The 20,871-nt window shown below is 50.7% G+C and overlaps 1 protein-coding gene across 1 annotated transcript in view; it reads left to right on the top strand.

Moving 5' to 3' along the window:
• The window catches only part of ACAN (aggrecan), a 36,219-nt gene that overhangs the window by 8,673 nt on the left and 6,675 nt on the right, over positions 1 to 20,871 (top strand). Inside the window, exons 7-11 of the mRNA XM_027089252.1 lie at positions 1,608 to 1,782; positions 2,281 to 2,408; positions 3,718 to 4,011; positions 5,803 to 6,018; positions 9,078 to 12,176. Of these exons, the coding sequence (XP_026945053.1) occupies positions 1,608 to 1,782; positions 2,281 to 2,408; positions 3,718 to 4,011; positions 5,803 to 6,018; positions 9,078 to 12,176 (3,912 nt within the window). The remainder of the gene's footprint in view (positions 1 to 1,607; positions 1,783 to 2,280; positions 2,409 to 3,717; positions 4,012 to 5,802; positions 6,019 to 9,077; positions 12,177 to 20,871) is intronic.

Genomic DNA, 20,871 nt, shown 5'->3' with positions numbered 1-20,871 from the left:
AGAGGTGAAGTGTGATGGAGAATGGGGGCTCTTTTTCCCAGGGGCCCTCCTAGCCCCATCAGGCACTTCCATAGAATAGAACCGCTTGAGGTCGGCTGCACTGGGTGACCCCTGGGCCTCTCACAGCACTGACCCTCCAGGACAGGGGTCAGCAAACTGGCCCGTGGACCAAATCCAGCCCATCCTCTGTTTTTATATGGCCCATGAACTAAGAGTTAAGAAACTTTTTAAATACTTGAGGGGGAAAGTCAAAAGAAGAAGAATATTTTGTGACATATAATGAAAATTATATAAAATTCAAACTTTAATGTCTACAAATAAAGTTTGATTGGAAAAAAAACCACACCCATTTGGTAACATGTTGTCTGTGGCCATTTAGGGCTATCATGGTAGGATTAAATAGTTGTGCAGAAACCATTTAGCCCACGAAGCCTAAAAAGTGTTCTGTCTGGCCCTTTCCAGAAAACGTTTGCCACCCCAGTTCTGGGATGATGGTGTTTCAGGTGCTTAATAAGTGTCTGGATTATTGGAATGTCACATCACATAAAGCCCAGCTGGTCCCCAGACTCAAGTCCGTGATCAGGAAGGACGTAGTGGGGTGGCCTCCTTAAGGACCTTGGTGGTGTCCCCTCCTGGAGGAGGGGCAAATGGACACTGCCATCCACCATCACACCCATGATACCACCAAGTGAGATTTCAGCCTGAATTGCCCAGATTAATACAGTATGTTGAGAAGGAAGAATTGTTTAGAAGTTTTGGAGTAACACCAACCGTAGCTGAGTCCCAGGGTTGGCCCAGGGCTGGAGAGACCCTCACTGTCTCCACGTGGCCACCACATGGGAAGGTGCCAATGGACACATGAACAGCTAACCCAGAACAGGAGAAGAACAGGGGCAGACTCAGATTGGGGATCCACAGCTGTGACATAAACTGGCCAGTCACCCAGGGGAGTGTCAAAAGCAAATGTGTGTCCAGCTGAATGCAATGGGGGAGGCAGAGTAAGTAGAGGCTCCAGGATAAGCTGTGTGGAGCCCAGACCCTTTGGGAATCTGGCAAAAGCTATGAGCTCACTCACCAGAAATACACCCGGTGCACCCACACAAACTCTTGCGGCCACTTTCAGGAGGACCACCCATCCCCTGAACCCTGGACCCTGGGCCAAGTGGAAGAAATGCAGTGGTTGTTTGATTTCTTCCTTATCCTTCTCTATATTTTCCAAATGCTCTGTAATGATTGTTTATTCTTTCCACAATAAGAGAAAATGCATTTGTTTTCAAGAGTAATAGGAAAAATGAGCAGCCTAGGAGTAGGGAGTCCAGAAAGGAGGGTTGGGAAGACTTACGGCAGAAGAGTCCTAGAAGGCTCTCTCAAGGAGGTGGCTTTCAGGAGTGGTTTGAACAAGCAGAGAGGACTAGCTTGACTAGGAATCAGATCGGGAGTAGGAAAGGAAGGAGGGGATGAAGGGAGGTCATTCCTCAAGGAGCCAGGGCTCCCTCCATACCTGCAGAGCCTTGAGAACCAGGCACCATGGTCACTGGCATTGTGGCACCTGGTCCATGTCTTGAGCCTGACCTGTTTCTCCTTCTCTCCCTCTCCTCCCCACCCAGGAGTTGTGTTCCACTACCGCCCGGGCTCCTCCCGCTACTCGCTGACCTTTGAGGAGGCCCAGCAGGCCTGCCTGCGCACCGGGGCCGTCATCGCCTCGCCCGAACAGCTCCAGGCCGCCTATGAAGCAGGCTACGAGCAGTGTGACGCTGGCTGGCTGCAGGACCAGACCGTCAGGTGACAGACTAGCTGGGTTCCCTTCTTAACCCAAACCCAACCATGAGAGGTCAGGCTTGGGGAGCCAGAGTGGGCACCCACCACACTGCATGCCCATTAATTAGTGGTTTCTGGCTAATCCCTTAATTTCTCCCTCAGAATCAAGGCATATTCTGAGACAGTGGGGATGGGCCTCAGGTGACATTAACTCCTTGGCCATTTCACCTCAAGAGACATAGAGAGAGCTCCTTGTCAAGCCCCGCAGTCTTCCCCAGCTTGGCCCTTCCACGCCGTGGGCTTTCTTCTGAAGCCAGGAATCCCCCAGCGGCCCCCAGACCCTTCCCCCAGCCACACAGGGAATGTGCTGACTGAGAAGTTCCTTCCTGGTTTGAATCCCACTGAACAGCAGAAGACACACCCTGCCCAAGTCCCCAAGTGACCTGCCATCCACACTCTGAGGCCCTGCATCCCCAGGCCCCGGAACAGGCCTTCATCTGCCCTTCCCATACTCCTCTGCAGATACCCCATTGTGAGCCCACGGACCCCATGTGTGGGTGACAAGGACAGCAGCCCGGGGGTCCGGACCTATGGCGTGCGACCACCATCAGAAACCTACGATGTCTACTGCTACGTGGACAGACTCGATGGTACAGACCACGTTCTCACATTTTGGTCTCTAGACAGGCAGGGGGCTGATGGGGTGACACAGAGAAGAGGGAATTACCATCTACCTAATCCCATTCCCACCTGGGCGGGGAGCAGGGGAAGGATCCTGTTTAAGAAAGAAGGGCTTCCCAACCGGTCTTTCAGGTCAGGCCCCTCCTCTCCCTCCCAGATGGTTCATGTGGATTCCCCAGCATTGCGGGGGAGCGTTGGTTTCTTGAAAAAGCAATAAGTTCTAAGGATAAATGAATTAATTTACTTATACCAAAAAGTATTACATACACCTTCTGCCTCATGGAGAATCCCAATGCCTATGAACAAATCAAAGGCTCTGACAGGTCCTGCAGTAAAAAATATCTCTTTAACTCTGCTTAACCAAGCATCGCCCCAGCTTAGTTAAACACGGACCCTTGGGGCTTCCCTGGTGGCACAGTGGTTGAGAGTCCGCTTGCCGATGCAGGGGACACGGGTTCGTGCCTCGGTCCAGGAGGATCCCACATGCTGCGCAGCGGCTGGGCCTGTGAGCCATGGCCGCTGAGCCTGCGCGTCCGGAGCCTGTGCTCCGCGACGGGAGGGGCCACAACAGTGAGAGGCCCATGTACCACAAAAAAACAAAAAACACAGACCCTTTGTTTGGTCTTATTTCATTTCTTTTCATTTCAATTAAAATCACCAAATTACCGTTCCAGTGAACCCAATTTTGGAAATGCTCGTATTCAGGAAAGATCTCAACATTGCCACTCACTTGTTTTGGGAACTGGACAAGTTACTTAACCTCCTAGGCCTCAGTTTCCTCATCTATAAAATGTGGTTGATTTATGCTTATGTCAGAGACTTTTTTGAGTATTAAATAAGACGTGTATGAAAAGTGCCTGGTATAAGCAGGTTTTCAGTAAATGTGAACTTCCTTCCCCAAAATCAGACAGAGACCGGGTATTGTTCTGGGTATTGGGACCCCAACCCCCAACAGCGGCTACAGGCCCCACCTCCTGCCCTCGATGAGCTCACAGGGTGGGGATGACAGTGGGGCGGGTGGGTTGGCAGGTCCACAGCACTCAGTGCTCAGTGACTAAGTGCTGTGGTTAGGGGGAGCACGGGGTGCCCAAGGGAGTTCTTCTCTTAGCCAGAGGAGGGGGTGTCTAAGTGTGACTGGAGAATCCAGAAAGGCGGGAAGGTTCTTCCCATGGTGAGAAACCAACTCATCTTACTTCAGCTGCCCTGACCCTGGGTGAGCAGAGGCTACTCTGGCCGTGAGGGTGGAGGGTCACACCTGCCATCTGCCTCTGCCCCCAGGGGAGGTGTTCTTCGCCACACGCCCGGAGCAGTTCACCTTCCAGGAAGCACAGGAGTTCTGTGAAACCCAAAACGCCACACTGGCCACCACGGGCCAGCTCTATGCTGCCTGGAGCCAGGGCCTGGACAAGTGCTACGCTGGCTGGCTATCTGACGGCAGCCTCCGCTACCCCATCGTCACCCCAAGGCCTGCCTGCGGCGGGGACAAGCCAGGTGTGAGAACCGTCTATCTCTACCCCAACCAGACAGGCCTCCTGGACCCGCTGTCCCGGCACCACGCCTTCTGCTTCCGAGGTATGTGCCTTCACCTCTCCTCCGGCACCCCTTCTGTCTGGGGTGGTGACTCCCCCGGCTCATCCCCCCTGACCTCCGTCCATCCACCACAGCAAAGAGGAAAAAGGCAGTTTTTCTGGGCAGGGGCAGCTCTGGAGCTAGCATGACCCTAGACTTTGACCCCAAGGCAAGCACATCCTTCTAAAATGCTCCCAGAGACACATAGAGAGAAATGAGTAAGAACTTGGGCTCTAAGATCAGGCAGACCCGAATTTTAATCATGGCTCTGCTGCTTAGTAGCTATGTGACCTTGTGCAAGTCACTTAACCTCTCTGTTCCTCTGCTTCATCTATAAAATAGTGATACAATAGTTTCTACCTCAAAGAGTTGCTGGAAGGATTAACAAGGGTAGTGCACACAGTATGCTTGGCATAGTGCCTAGGACATAGTAAGTGCTCAATAAATGTTACCTTTATTATTATAAGTAAATAACACACACACATATATATTCATATACTGTTTTAATTTGTACACCTTTGTCAAATTTTCACCTTCTAAATATTTCTGTGATGAGTTTAGTCAAATTATTATTCTTCACCAAGCACCAAAAATTCACATTTTAAATTGACCCATGCTGGGTACTCGATGCCATGTTACCAGAGTTCTGAGAGTGACGTCATCAAACAACTCAGTGGGCATGGCCAGGGCATGGCCAAGGCCTTGCTGGGTTCTGATTGGATGAGTTCTCACAAGGTCCATGGGTCTAGATGCACTGCCTAGAATGTAGATTGGGGTAATGGCTTGTGCCATATTTTACATATTATACATCAAAACTCAGTATAGTTGTAACTGCCCATGAATCTGTAATTATTTCAAAATAAAGTTAATTTTTAAAAAACCCTGAGAACCCCAAAGTTTCCCAGACTTTCAGGTCCCCTATTAAAACCTAATTCAAAGAAAGTTCAGTCCCACTCTGCCAGCCTAAGAAAGCCAGTCCCCTCCCAGAGGATTTGATGAGGCTCTTGCCCCAGTACCCTTCTCCCTGCTCTGGGAATTAGAAGCCAAGCCAGTTAGCCTCCCAGTAAATTCCTCCCATGCATCTCCACCATCCATGCCCAACCCTCTGTAAACTCAGCCTCTTACATAACTGCCAAGAAGTTTGGCTTCCTTCCCAATCGAGCCCACTAAACCAGAACAATTACCCCCAGTCAATGAATCCTGCCTTCAGCCATCAGTGCCAGGATGGCTTCATGCATTTTAAATAGCACTCTCCTGATTTTGATCCAGACACACTTGGAATATAATTTCTGTCCCCAAGAAAAGCAGCATCATTGCAGTACTTGAGAGCAGAGAGTCTGGCACCGGATACTTGGGTCCAAAGACTAGATCTATCACTTAGAAGCCACTGACACTGGACAAGTCACTTACCTCTGTGCCTTAGTTTCCCTATCTGTAAATGAGATAATAGTATCTGTTTCACATGGCCATTGTGGGATAAAATGATTTTATATGCATAACACCTTTAAACAACGCCTGGCAGGTATAATAGATTCTGTAGAAGAGGTGCCCCAGACCTCTCTGAAATAAAGTGCCGGTGGTGTGTGCATATCGATATAGCTGATGCAAACGGCTCTTATTAATTGAGGACAAGAGCCATCCTACTGGACTGGGTGGGGTGGTGGGAGGCCAAGGACCAGTAAGGTTTGTGCACTGGCCTGGCCCACCTCAGGATCCTCTAGTTGCCCTCAAGAAGGGCCAGCCTGGATTGGGTCACTGGTAAGAAGGAACCCTCACCACCCACGTGCCCTTTAGGCATCCCAGCGGCGCCCTCTCCAGGAGAAGAGGAGGGTAGGACACCCACAGAGCGCCCTGAGGTGGAAGCCTGGATCACTACTGAAGTGGGGCCCAGCGTGGCTGCTGTCCCTGTTGGGGAGGAGACGACTGCAATCCCAGACTTCACCACTGAGCCAGAAAACCAGACGGAATGGGAGCCCGCCTACACGCCAGCGGGCACTTCCCCACTGCCAGGTCTGTGTGGCTTGGGCTCCGGGCCACGTCCCGATGCGTCACACGCCTGGCAGCCTAGGGTGTGCCCCGGTGGGGGGAGGGCAGGGTGGTCTCCCCCTGGGACTTGTGCTCTGTTTCCCCAGCCCTTACACTAGCTAAGTGTGCCGCTGTGGGCAACTTCGGCCACCTCAGCGGGCCTCTAGGACAAACCCCAAGGGAGAGAAAGGGCAGCTTTGTTCATAAAACACACCTCTTTCCCTCTCTCTCTGTCTCTCTCTTTCTCTCTCTCTGTCTCTCTCTCTCTCCGCACTGTCTTCCAGCTACACACCCCCAAATGCCCAGCACTGTGTCAATCAGAGGGCTCTCACTCTGTGCTCCTGCATTTACACCCCTACTCTCTAACCTCTTAAAAACTCTCTTGCAGGGGGAGCTCCAGTAGAGGGGAAAGGGCCTGGGAAGGGGTGGCTGTGGGCAGTCTGACTGTGACCTGTCTCCTTGCCCCACTTCGCCTTCCGTGTCCCTATTCTGGGCCAGGCGTCCCCAGTCAGAACTTGCTGAGCAACATCTGTTATGATTAAATCAGATGGGATTTGATGGGATGAAATCGGAAGACCCCCAAACCCTATTGGAAAAAGTGTTTTCTAGCCATAAGGTTTGGGAAATCCTGGCTTACAGGAAGATACAGATTTCCCCCACTGCAGACCTTCTCAGAGCCTTGGATATGCTAATATGCACTGTAAGGCAGAGGGGGGCAATGTATTCAGTGTGTGCCAAATGAATCTGATCAGAGGGTCTTTTTTTATCATGGAGCATTTTCATTTTTTTTAATTAATTAATTTATTTATATATTTATTTTTTTAGGCTGCATTGGGTCTTCGTTGCTGCACGTGGCCTTTCTCTAGTTGTGGCGAATGGGGGCTGCTCTTTATATATTTATATAAATAAACATATATTTATTTATTTAGGCTGCAGTGTGTGGTCTTCTCAGGGCTTCTCATTGCAGTGGCTTCTCTTGTTGCAGAGCACGGGCTCTAGGTGCACGGGCTTCAGTAGTTGTGGCTCGTGGGCTCTAGAGCGCAGGCTCAGTAGTTGTGGTGCACGGGCTTAGTTGCTATGCAGCGTGTGGGATCTGCCCGGACCAGGGCTCGAACCCGTGTCCCCTACATTGGCAGGTAGATTCTTAATCACTGTGCCACCAGGGAAGCCCCTTCACGGAGCATTTTTAACATGGCCCACTTTGGGTAAGGCTGAATTAGAGCAATGCACAGTAACCTGTGTGCACCTTTTAGAGTCAGCTCGCCCAGGGGTACATGCATTTGAAGAAAGGAATATATCAAAGCTTCCCACTAATTTATCCAGTCATTCAGTGCACAGTTCCCAAGCAATTTGGCCACACCAAGTGCTCCTCTGGGTGCTGGAAATGCAAAACCAGAAGGTAAAGGTGCATCAGTGGAGCAGGTGGGATTCTAACCCCAAGACCTCACCCAGCAGCCATACCTGCTTGAGGCCCTTTCCTTGACCTTCACAAGGACAAGAATAACCAAGGCCTCTTTGTCATGAGTGTGTGGCTTGGCACAGGACTCAGGCAGCCACTAACGGGAGTTATCCATGGGAGGGGACTCCAGTGGCCCCATAGAAATGTTTTCCAATATTTCTTCAGTTCCCCACCACCTCGCTGATTTGAGCCTTACCGGGGAACCATCTCTACTGCTATTAACTCTGTATCTTTTCTTTAAATTGACCTCCTTTTGAAAAGAAATGTAGGTGTATTTCAAAGAGAAACGTTATATCATATCTGTAAGTGTCTATTTTCTGATATGTGGTATATATATAGGGTTGGCCAAAAAGTTCATTCGGGTTTTTCCATAGCCTCTTACCGAAAAACCCAAACAAACTTTTGGCCAACCCAATACATGTATGTGTGTGTGTGTGTATATATCCATTTAAAATCATCTTACATGTCACCACTGCTATATCGAACTCCCCACCCCACCTCCAGGATTCTCCTTTAAGTGAGAGTAGGCTGTAAACCTGCCCACTGGGACCCAGTACCCTCTGTGCTCATGTTCTCTGCCTGGGAAATTAGCCCAAAAATACATGCAAGGTATAATCCCAGCTAGTTATTTTTAAATGCCAAAGGAAACAAGACAGAAAGAAAATAATGTAACCATAATTATTTAGGATGGTGGGGTTTTCTTTTCTGTTCTTTTCTTTTTTTTCTATATTTTCCAAGTTCTCTGTAATAGGGCCCTCAGAATTGAAAAAGTTCACGTATTTTTGCAAACATCACCTGGCCCTCTCAGCCTCAGAGGGATGGGTCTGGATGAACAATTCCCACTTTCAAGGAGTATAAGCATGGTAGGGAGAGCTTATTAAAACACATAGTATGGGCTTCCCTGGTGGCGCAGTGGTTGAGAGTCTGCCTGTCACTGCAGGGGACACGGGTTCACGCCCCGGTCCTGGAAGATCCCACATGCCGCGGAGCGGCTGGGCCTGTGAGCCATGGCCGCTGAGCCCGCGCTTCTGGAGCCCGCGCTTCTGGAGCCTGTGTTCCGCAACGGGAGAGGCCACAGCAGTAAGAGGCCCGCGTACCGCAAAAAAAAAAAAAAAACCAACACATAGTGCCATGTCCCGCCCCAGAATTCCTAAGTCAATGGGGCTGGGGTAGGATCTGAGAATTTGCTTTTCTGCCAAGTTCCCAGGTGAAGGTTGGTGCTGATGGCCTGGAGACCACACTTTAAAAATCATGGTTTTAGATAAATGAGGTAATAATGTGCAAGTACTTGAAAGGTGACCTTGACTGTCTTCAGTGGCAGCCAGTCCCCCACATTCTGTAGCTAGTGTGAATGGCGCCCCCTAGGGTCTCACAAAGCGTAGCCTGAGGGTGGCGGGGAGTTTCTGGTCCCCATCCTTCCCAAGAGGCTGTGCGAGGTTCCATTAGAAAATGTCTGGACACATTTCTGAGCTCTTGAGAGAAAAGTTTTACTGTGGAAGGAATGGAGTTCAGCTTCTCTGCATGAGCTTAAAATGGGGCAGAGTTACTAAATCCACACCTCATCTTTCTTCTTCCTTTCCTCCAGGGGTCCCTCCTACATGGCTTCCCACTAGCACAGCAACAGAGGAGAGCACAGAAGGCCCTTCTGCAACGGAAGTGCCCTCAGCCTCGGAGGAGCCATTGCCTTCAGAAAAGCCGTTGCCCTCAGAAGAACCATTCCCCTCAGAGGAGCCATTCCCCTCAGAGGAACCGTTCCCCTCAGAGAAACCGTTCCCCTCAGAGGAGCTGTTCCCCTCAGAGGAGCCATCCACACTTTCAGCCCCAGTGCCCAGCAGGACTGAGCTGCCAGGCTCTGGGGAGGTATCTGGGGTGCCTGAAGTCAGTGGTGACTTCACAGGCAGTGGCGAAATTTCAGGACACCTAGACTCCAGTGGGCAGCCTTCAGGGGAAATTGCAAGTGGACTGCCCTCTGAAGACCTTGACTTCAGTGGGCTCACCTCTACAGTGGGCTCAGGCCTGCCTGTGGAAAGTGGACTGGCTTCAGGAGATGAAGATAGAATTACGTGGACCACCACTCCTGAAGTTGACAGGTTGCCCTCTGGAGGTGAGGTCCCAGAGGGCTCTGTCTCTGGAGTAGGGGACCTCAGTGGACTTCCTTTTGTAGGTGAGGATCATCTAGAGACCTCTGCTTCTGGAGTAGGGGACCTTAGTGGACTTCCTTCTGGAAGAGAGGACCTAGAGACCTCTGTCTCTGGAGTAGAGGACCTCAGTGGACTTCCTTCTGGAGAAGGTCCAGAAACCTCTGCCTCTGGAATAGAGGATCTCAGCAGACTTCCTTCTGGAGAAGGTCCAGAAGCCTCTGCCTCTGGAGTAGAGGACCTTAGTGGACTTCCTTCTGGAGGAGAGGGTCTAGAGACCTCTGTCTCTGGAGTAGAGGACCTCAGTGGACTTCCTTCTGTAGGTGAGGATCATCTAGAGACCTCTGCTTCTGGAGTAGGGGACCTTAGTGGACTTCCTTCTGGAAGGGAAAGTCTGGAGATCTCTGCTTCTGGAGCTGAGGATCTTAGTGGGTTGACTTCTGGAAAAGAAGACTTGATTGGGTCAGCTTCTGGAGTCTTGGACCTTGGCAGAATACCTTCTGGAACTCTAGGAAGTGGGCAAGCTCCAGAAGCAGGTGGCCTTCCCTCTGGATTTAGTGGTGAGTATTCTGGGGTGGACCTTGGAAGTGGCCCATCTTCTGGCCTTCCTGACTTCAGTGGACTTCCATCTGGGTTCCCAACTGTCTCCCTAGTGGATACTACATTGGTGGAAGTGGTCACAGCCACCACTGCAGGTGAACTAGAAGGAAGGGGAACCATTGGCATCAGTGGTGCTGGAGAAACATCTGGGCTGCCCTTCAGTGAGTTGGACATTAGTGGAGGAGCAAGCAGACTCTCTTCAGGAGCTGAACTCAGTGGCCAGGCATCTGGGACTCCTGACATCAGTGGGGAAACATCTGGACTCTTTGGTGTCAGTGGACAGCCATCAGGGTTTCCTGACATTAGTGGGGGAACATCTGGACTTTTTGAGGTCAGTGGGCAGCCATCAGGGTTTTCTGGGGAAACATCTGGTGTGACTGAGCTTAGTGGACTGTCCTCCGGACAACCAGAAATCAGTGGAGAAGCTTCTGGAGTTCTTTCTGGCATTGGTCCACCATTTGGCATAACCGACATGAGTGGAGAAACGTCCGGGATCCCTGATCTCAGTGGGCAGCCATCAGGGTTACCAGGGTTCAGTGGGACAACATCCGGAATCCCTGACCTGGTTTCCAGTGCCGTGAGTGGCAGTGGTGAATCTTCTGGCATTACATTCGTGGACACCAGTTTGGTTGAAGTGACCCCAACTACATTTAAAGAAGAAGAAGGTTTAGGGTCCGTGGAACTCAGTGGCCTCCCTTCAGGAGAGGCAGATCTCTCAGGCACATCTGGGATAGTGGATGTCAGTGGACTCTCTTCTGGAGTAATTGACTCCAGTGGGTTTACACCCCAGCCTCCAGAATTCAGTGGCCTGCCAAGCAGAGTAGCTGAGGTCAGTGGAGAGTCCTCTGGAGCTGAGAGTGGGAGCAGCCAGCCCTCCGGAGCATATGACGGCCGTGGACTTCCATCTGGTTTCTCCACTGTCTCTCTTGTAGACAGAACTTTGGTGGAATCTGTAACCCAGGTTCCCACAGCCCAAGAAGCAGGAGAAGGGCCTTCGGGCATTTTGGAACTTAGTGGTGCCCCGTCTGGAGCACCAGACATGTCTGGAGACCATTCAGGACTTTTGGACCTAAGTGGACTTCAGTCTGGACTGGTAGAGCCCAGTGGAGAGCCATCAAGTACTCCATATTTTAGTGGGGACTTTTCTGGCACCACTGATGTAAGCGGAGAATCCTCTGCACCCACGAGCACCAGTGGGGAGGCCTCAGGACTTCCAGAAGTTACTTTAATCATTTCTGAGTTCGTGGAGGGTGTTACTGAGCCTACTGTTTCCCAGGAACTGGGCCAAAGACCCCCTGTAACATACACCCCCCAGCGTTTTGAGTCCAGTGGAGAAACCTCTGCATCTGGGGATGCACCAAGGTTCCCCGGGTCTGGGGTAGAAGCATCATCAGTCCCAGAATCTAGCAGCGAGACGTCTGCCTATCCTGAGGCTGAGGTGGGAGCATCTGCTGTCCCCGAGGCCAGCGGAGGCACTTCCAGGTCCCCTGATCTGAGTGGAACCACCTCCACCTTCCATGAAGCTGATCTGGAGGGAGCCTCAGGCCTGGGAGTGACAGGTAGCACCTCAGCCTTTCAGGAAGGCCCCAGGGAGGGCTCGGCTGCCCTGGAAGTGAGCGGAGAGTCAACCACCACCTATGATGTGGGCACAGAGGCATCAGGCTCACCTTCGGCCACTCCCATGGCTTCTGGAGACAGGACTGAAATCAGCAGAGACCTGTCTGGTCACACCTTGGGGTTGGATGTTGTCATCAGCACCACCATCCTGGAATCCAAGTGGACTCAGCAGACCCAGAGCCCTGCAGAGGCGCATCTAGAAATGGAGTCCTCAAGCCCCGAGCACTCAGGAGAAGAGACCCAAAGAGCCAAAACACCCACCTCCCCAACTGATGCTTCCATCCCAAACTCTCCAGGAGGGACAGATGAATCAGAGGCAACCATGGCAGGTATTGTTGGGATTATTTTCCTTTAAATGGGTTTGGGTAGTTCAGACTGTAGCCGTGTAGATTCAAGTTCTGAGCACAGATGAGCTGTGCAGCCTCAAGCAAGTTTCTTAACCTCTCTGAGCGTCATCTGTAGAACGGGAATAGTACCAAGAAAGATTAAGCAAGATATAAATATGTAGAGAACAAGCGTCATACTTTGCACACAGTGCACACTTGTAGATTCGTGATTATTATTGTTACAGTGGAGTTACATGACACAAACATTTATATGTGAATTCAACTGTCTGTACTTGGCACGGGAAGCACTATTTAGATAGTGCTGGAAATTCTGCTTATGCCCGTTTCCCATGGAGTGAGTGTGAGATGAGAGAATGAATCTGCTGATGACATTTATGCCCCAGTATTTGCTTTGTGCAGGGTGAAAACCTGCACAGTTCAAGGAACTATGAAGTGTCATTTTGGCTGTGTCCTGCCTTTAGACCCTGCCTCCCCACCCTCACCCTGTGCAGGTGAATCCTCTGCACTATAGTGATGGCCTCACCTTGACACAAACCTGGCACTGGGCACCAGAGGCTGATGATTTTCCTTTGCTTTTTGCGTTGGGATCCCTTGCCTCCCCCTGTGTACTGAGAGACCTTCCCCAGTCAGAGAGCCCCCAACCACTCCCAGATGCTGGGACTCAGGAGGGACAGGGTCCTCAGAAGCGTGTTGACCCAGAACCAGCCTTGTGGGCTTCTGGGGTCTCAGGCCCCACCCTCGAGGTCGTAGAGGCTGCACTGTACCCCAGGCATCTACATTCTTGATGCTCAGCCTCTCCCCGGGGGTTGCAGACCCCACCACCTGTGCCAAGGAGCCCTGCGGTGCAGGGACCTGCCAGGAGACAGAGGGACACATCATATGCCTGTGTCCCCCTGGCCACACTGGCAAGCACTGAGACATAGGTAAGAGCCTCATCGGCCATGGCGGGTACAGGCAGAGGGGTTGGGAGGAGGCAACCAAGGTCAGTTGGGGCTCAGGCTTCTCACACCGGGAAGGAGAGTACACAGTGACGTGCTGGGTAGCAGGCACAGTGTAAACATGGCACGTCTTTCTAGAGTGTCCGGTCTACATGGCGGTTTAGGAGAAAAAAGTCAAGTAATTAAACTGAGAAATAGTTCGGTTTTTTTTTGTCAAGCCAATGATTATTTTATGAGTAGAATGCAAAACGTGCTGGAATTTTGAAGATAAAACTTGAGACTTCAAAGAAATGTTGAGCTAGGGTGTGTGTTGAGGAGACCCCGTCATGCCCCACAGCTCCTGGGAGGGGATCTCCATGGAGGCTGTCTTGCATCATGCAGAGTGGAGCCCTCCAGGAAAGACCCTATGGTCCCCTCCATGCTTGCATCTGGGCGGGGTTTGGGTCCCCTTCTGGCCCTGAAGGAGATGACACAGACAGAGCTTGTCACTCCCAGCTCCAGGGTTCATGGCTGCAGGTCAGCTGTGACCCAGCAGTGCCCCACCCCTGGGCACCCACCACCCTGGGACCCCTGTTTGCCCAAGCAGCTTGTGGGATGAGTGAGGAGTCTGGGGGATCCTCTGATTGAAGGTGGCCCTGAAAACAAGATGATTAGAATCTACCTGTCGCTCCCTGAGCACCCTGAGGCCTGTGGCCATGAGGACATCTCAGCTCATGAACATCACCACCCTTGAGAAAAGAAACTCCTGGTCCCCTCCAAGCTCAGATTCTTGGGTTAGCTCTCTGCGCTGCTCCCAGGCCCTTAGCCCCGTCCTGTCTGAAGTCAGGCATCAGAGACCCAAGGCCTTCCCTAAAAGGGCTTCATACCTAGGACACATGCAAAATACCTTTACATCATACACAAAGAAGCATTCTGTGTTTATAGACATTAATATATATGCAGAATAACACCTCATAATACATTATATACTCATAATATAAAGATGCTGTATCCTTGGCACTTAGACAGGAAATATATATGTTTATATAAACAGGCACTAAGGTGAATACCTATTCACTCTCTCCTGATTTGGGGTCAGCCTGTGCCCACGTGTGGGGGGCTGTGACTGAGAACACTATGGGCCTCCGTGGCCAGAGAAGGTAGGCTCTCCTAGGAAGGTCCTGGCCTTTCTACCGAGGGGACAGTGTTTCCACTGAGCCATAGTGACCCCAGGGGCTATAGACATACCCCTCTGTCATCCACCCCCAAGGGAAGGCAGAGCACTGCCTCTGTCCTGGGAGAGCCCGCCCCTGATGAAAACTTGGGGAGACCTTGTGCGCTTTCCAGCACACAAAGTCTTCAGTCGGCAGTGGGAGTGGCTCTGTCTCTCCCGTGAGCAGTGCCCCTGGAGGGCATCGTGCCAGGTGTGCAGACACGTCCCCCCCTGGGTCTGGGTGTGCAGATGGAGAGCAGCAGGGGGCCCATCTTGGGTGAAGTGCTGTGGAGCTCAGCTCCGTCAGCCAGCTCATCCTGGGTCAGGGAGGAACAGACTCAGAGCCCGACAGGACTTCCGGGGTGGGGAGAGCCGCCAGGACCAGACCCCCTTTGCCCTCTTTTGGTATCTTTTGACACCTCTCTCCATTCTTAACAACTGCTTCCCCAATCTGATGCTTGAAGCAAAAATGTGACGCTGGTATCAGAAGTCACACAGCAAGACTCATGTCCTGGCACCTCTGAAATTAGAAGTAGGTGACAATGGCCCTTAACTAATCTGCTATAAGGACAGCTTTTCTCTAATGGTGTATATTTCCAAAGGGCTTTCTTTCCCACAGTTTCTTCCTAGGCAGCTCTGAGAGCTTGGTAATCATCCCCATTTGAAACTGCAGCACAGAGAGGTTAAGTGATTTGCTTAACTTCACTGAGCAAGTCCAATCAAGAATTGAGGTGTTCGCTGTTTAACACACTCGGTTAAATAAAAAGCCTTCTCTTGAACATAACAACCAGTTGTCGGTCTTAAAGAGCTAGAAGCCAGACTTCAGGGGAACCAGAATGAAGAATAGCTGTAGAATTGGAGTTGGTCCAACTAGACACTCACAGACAAGCCCTCACTACCTCATTTGTAAATAGGGTCAAAGGTAGTGGTTCTCAGCTTCAAAAAAATTCTGATGCCTGGGTCCCACCCCTGCAGATTCTGATTGGAGTGTTTCTGTGACCTTGGCACTGGGTCTCATCCCCGCAGATTCTGATTGGAATGGTCCTGTGGCCTTGGCACTGGGGTTTTTTTTTGTTTTTGGGTTTTTTTTTTGCGGTACGCGGGCCTCTCACTGTTGTGGCCTCTCCCGTTGCGGAGCACAGGCTCCGGACGCCCAGGCTCAGCGGCCATGGCTCACGGGCCCAGCCGCTCCGCGGCATGTGGGATCTTCCCAGACTGGGGCACGAACCCGCGTCCCCTGCATCGGCAGGCGGACTCTCAACCACTGCGCCACCAGGGAAGCCCAGCACTGGGGTTTGTTAAACTCCCAAGTGACTCCAGTGTGCAGTCAGAGCTGAGAAACACTGCTATGAGGATTAAGACCATCTGTGTACATCTGACCAGTTCCCCTTCCCCATCTCTCAAGCCACTGATTACAAAAAGCTTTGTCATCTCTAAAGGGCAAGTGGTAAGAGTCATCCACATGCAAAATCTGGGGTCTCATTGTCCATGACTCTACCCGTGGGGTCCCAAGTCGCTCCTGTTCAATTCAGGCTCAAGATCTGGTGCTTCCAAAAGGACTGCAGAAAGTGTCCAGTATCCACAGATCACCCACCTGTCATCTGGCTCTAGAACTGAGAACCACAGGTTGTTAAAAGACCGTATAGATCAGTGTCATCTTGTTTAGTCAGCGTTCCACAAATAAGTTCTTGATAAATTATTAATCTCTACTCTTTACATCAAAATAAATATGTTTAATGAATACTTAGATTCTTTAGCAATTAAAAGCAGGACTGGGGACTTCCCTGGCGGTCCAGTGGTTACGACTCTGCGCTTCCCACTGCAGGGGGTGCGGGTTTGGTCCCTGGTCAGGGAACTAAGATTCCGCATGCCTAGCAACGTGGCCAAAAAAGAAAAGCAGGACTATCCTATTCGGATCCACTTAAAAAGCAGAAGCATCCTCCCCACCTCCATTGCTAATACAGTATTTCCTGTGGGGATTAGATTTCTGATTCTGAGGCTTCAATCCTGGCAACTCCTTAGAATCAGAATAGCTGGACCCCGCCCTGAGTTATTCTGATTCACTTGGTCGGCGTGGGGGGGGGCGGGACGGGGACGGGGACTCTGGTGCTGGTGGTAATTCTTTTTAATCTAAAGATTAACTACCACAGTGATTCTAATGGGCAGCTAAATTTGAGAAATCAGATCTCACATCCAATTTCCCAGGAATCACTGGCATTGCCTGGATTTCTCTAAACTCCTTGGTTAGAAGGGCGTGAAATTAAAATTTAATCAGCCTCTTTTCTGTTTAACTGACATCTTTTACTTTGTGGACTTGGGGTTCTGATCTATGACCTGACCCTGTCTCTCCCCCTAGTGGGGTGATGTTTGAATTCCAGTGACACCTTATCCCTGGGAGGTGGGGGGAAGTGCTTTCCAAGCAAGTGAAAATACAGGGTTACAAGTGAAAATACAAATTACACCTTCTTGACTTAACCAAGAAGTCCATGGGCAGATTTTAGCAGGCAACTAATTGAATTTAGCAGGATATTAAAGTTACATTCAAGATCAAACTTTAAAAATATAAACAACTTGATAGTATAAATAACTACAACATACTTTTAAACTAATCATGTTTGTTTTTAAAGCAAATTGGAACTGATAAATATGCTCTTGTAATCCTTCTGCCGATTGTGATACACCAGAAAGTGAGTGTACGTATTCAATTCTGTTCATCCTGATTAATCCTAGGTCTTTGCAGGGTGCAGAGCATCTGTTGAGCTAAGAAATTGTCTCTGTGCTTCTTGAGGAGATTTTCCCCCTATCCTTGTCCAGGAAAGTCATGTCCAGGGTCAGTACCTACAGCTGCACAGGTTGTACACAGAACAACTTGAGGGGTACCATTCATACCATGCTATTTACGAGTGGCAACCCCTTTGGTTGGGTATCACTTGAGTAAAAGCGCCTGCTGTCACTTCATTCAACCTTTTCTATGAACAAAATAAGCTCTAACTTGGAAATCCTGGGCTCTGACCCAGGCAACAGCTGGACAAGACCCCTTCAGGGTGGAGACGCTGTGGTCTCCAACTCAGAACCCTCACCTTTACCAGGGTTCTCAGTTATTTTCTCCCTTAAGTTAGAATATCACTAGAGGGCCTTGTTCAGGAACAAACCATCCCGTTTGGTTAGAGTAGAGAGAAGAGGACTCAAAGTCCCTGCTTAGTGATGACCGGTGAGCCCTTGGCTGGCGCAGCAGAAATGGTAATGAGATGCTGAGATCCAGGAGTCCAGTGTCTCTCTCTCTCTCTCCATGTGGAACAGAGGCCCAGCTTTCATCCTCATGGTCTAATTCTCTCCTCCATCTTCTCCAGTCTGTCTCCCTCACTTACCAGCATGGGCAGGTCACTTCATTTGTTTTCTTATCTGTAAAATGGCCCAGCGACATCCATGCCATAGGGCCGCTGGGAGGATAAGTGTGTGTGAGACATAGTGTCTGGCTCAGAGAAGATTTTGGGGAGATATTGGCTCCTTCTCTTTCCTCTCTTCTTTCATACAGTCTGCCCATTGCCCAAAGCCCTTCCTGTCCTCCATCTGCTGTCACCTTGTCTGGGGTACCCAAAGTACAGCAGGGCCCAGCCCAACTCTTCTCATGGTTCCAGAAGACAAGCAATGTTCCAATTGCTTTCACAGAAAGAGGTGGGCAAATCAGGGCCAGAGTGGCTCTTCCAGCCAGTGGAAGGGGAGAGGATGCACCACAAGCCTGAGAAGGCCCCACGCAGGATGCTCAGCCCTCTCCGTACTGTTGAAGGCCTCTCTAAGCTTCTCCAGAGCCACTCACAGGCTCTCTGGTCTTCAGGATTATGGCCCTTCCTTTCCTCCTCATCTGTGAATCCAGGGCCCTGCATAAAACAGCTTCTGAGCCCGGGAACCTGGTTCCTTGAGTTTCAGTCCCTGCAGCCTTCTCAGATCCTGTGCCCTGGCCAAACACCAAAGGAAAACTGTCCTAGTCCTCAGGCCGCCTTGTGGGGGCGAGTGATGTGAAATAAGCTTCTGGGACCACTGGAAGCTACCTGGCCTGACCTCCCTTGGGGCCTCCGCCCTCCCGCCCTCTTCCGCATGGGTTGGCCAGAGGCCCCAGGGTTGATGTCTGGCTCTTCTCCCCACGGGCCACTCCTGTCCCCTGCTCTGTACAACTGCTTTAGCGCCTACATTTGCTTAATACCCCCTTGCCCAGTGCTTCCCATCTTCCATAATGACGCTAATGGATGAAAGACAACAGTAGCTTTTCTGAAGCAGGAGAACCTCCCCCAGCTTCCGCCCACCGGCCTGACCTATTGCTGCTACTGCTGCTGCTGGGAATCCTGGTGCATGCTGGGAATCCAAGTGCATGCTGGGATTTCAGTCCATTCCTCCATGCATTTTGGTTTTGCTTGGAACAGTTTCAAACTTGGAACTGTTGGTTTCTAGCCCATGGTGTACACTCCGTGAAATAAAGTCAAGAACTTCGTGGGAAGAGAGACATACCTGAGGACTTGAGATTTTCAGGCCTCCCATTGCACAAACCCAGCTCTGGTCTAGATAACATCGGCTATGCACTAGTGAAAAGGATCCAGAAGAAAGTGCTTTTATCTTCTTATCAGAGGATTGACGTTAAGATCTAGTCAGTTCTTACGAGAGGTAAGAACTAAGTCCTGGAACATATTTAGGGAGCTGCCTACATGAGACCACCCACAGACACGCCAGGTCCTGAAGGTTGTATGAACATAGCTGTACATATCATGCTGCCCCCATAAGCCAGTGGAACCCTTTCATTCCAGAATTTTATTAATCCCCTGGGAAGAGGAGCTTCACAATACCTTTTATAATGTTCCCAGAGGAAGTAACCCAGCCGGTGTTTTTGGAGAACGAATACAAAGAGAGTAGAAGGATCCTCTAGGTCTCTGGCTTCTCTGAAAGTGCAGAAAGACCAGATTAGGAGTTTCAGTTCTCACCTTGGCTAATGGATGAAAATTTGAGGCAAAGGCCAATGACTTACCAATGTAAGTCCCACAAAGAAGTTGGATCACAAAGAACATCCTGGACCAGAAGAACAGACGGAAAGAAGAGTCTTCTGGGGAACAGAGGCTGATGGGGACCTGACAGTAGCCCAGGCTGGTGCTGGTGGGTGGCCACTTACTAAGTGCCTCACTGGCTTCAAACACTGGTCTCCCACTGGCCAGGATGCAGCCCTTCTAGAAATCATGACTCATTGGAGATGTCCATGTTCTGAGGCCTTAAACTGGAAGGAGATTACATGGGGAAATATTAGGCTGGGTCTCTGTCCCTCCCCCCAAGATAACAATGTTGGCTTCATCTTTATAAGATACTCTAGAATCTAATTTACTGAAGACAAAGAAGGTGTCTGCAACCAAAAAAAAAAAAATCTAACAATCTCATGTGGATATCCCACACTGCCATTTTCTCACGATCCTATACTCCGTGAACCACTTCTAGCTTGTTTGTTCTAGTACTGCACGGCCTTGTCCTCTTTCCTTGGTTCATAACTACAGAAGAAGCTAGGAAAAGAAAGAGCTCTAACCAAGCTTCAAGAACTGGAATTCCAGTGTCCTTGCGCAGCGCCATGTTTGAGAGCCAATTCAGACCTCAAGGCCTCTTGAAATATTCACAAGAGAAGCCGTCCTGGAGGAACTCCAAGCTCACTCTCACAGTAGGCATTTGCCCTCAGAAGCAGCAGATCCCTTCACCCACTGGGAAACCTGGCTCCAATGCTCCAAGCTTGCCCATCCAGAGCCACACACATCCAAGAAAACCCTTGTTGGATCTTTGGCTCAGCACTCCAAGATGGCGGCAGCAGCAGCAGCAGCAACAGTTCTTAGAAAATCCAGGGCTCTGGAGAGCAGCAGGGCTGGCCACCCATAAAGAAGCTGCAATGCAATTGTGAAGCTGGAGTTGCCGGCAGGAGTCCTAATGGTGGCCCTTGGTTTCTTGCAGACATTGACGAGTGCCTCTCAAGCCCTTGTCTGAATGGAGCCACCTGCGTGGACGCCATCGACTCTTTCACATGCTTATGCCTTCCCAGCTACCAAGGGGACCTGTGTGAGATCGGTACGACCGTCTCGGCTTCAGCTAATGTTACTAACTGCTGCACCCCCTCTTCCTCCCTCATCCTTCCCTGCTAACCACAGGTTCTAGGCCCTGTGGGGCCCCCAAGATCCATCCAGACAGCCACTTCAGGGGCCACAAGTGAGAAGTCGGCCCCACTCACTCTCACTCCTTCTCTTGCTGTTCCCTGCGGAAACCCTCCTCTGGGGCACTGGCTGATCTGACCGCAGAAGAGACATGCAGGCCGGGCCAGCCTGCACTTTGGAAGGTGGGGCTCTGGGGGACCTTTCAAACACTAACCTGCTCCAGGGCTTCCAGATGCCACCAGCAAAGTTGGTGCATGCATCAGACTAAGAAGACAGGGCCAATTCCATGCATTTGTCTTGAAGGACACTATGGGTGGGAGTCATTGGTTCTTGCTCCGGATGAGAGCCCCGGATCTTCCCAGCATGGCCATGGGCATGTG

The sequence above is a fragment of the Aethalodelphis obliquidens genome, unplaced genomic scaffold, assembly GCF_003676395.1.
Source record: "Aethalodelphis obliquidens isolate GAN/ISIS:26980383/991018 unplaced genomic scaffold, ASM367639v1 scaffold65, whole genome shotgun sequence".
Lineage (NCBI taxonomy): Eukaryota > Metazoa > Chordata > Mammalia > Artiodactyla > Delphinidae > Aethalodelphis > Aethalodelphis obliquidens.
Note: the sequence above shows the minus strand (reverse complement) of the source record. Positions and strands in the feature narration are given on the sequence as shown.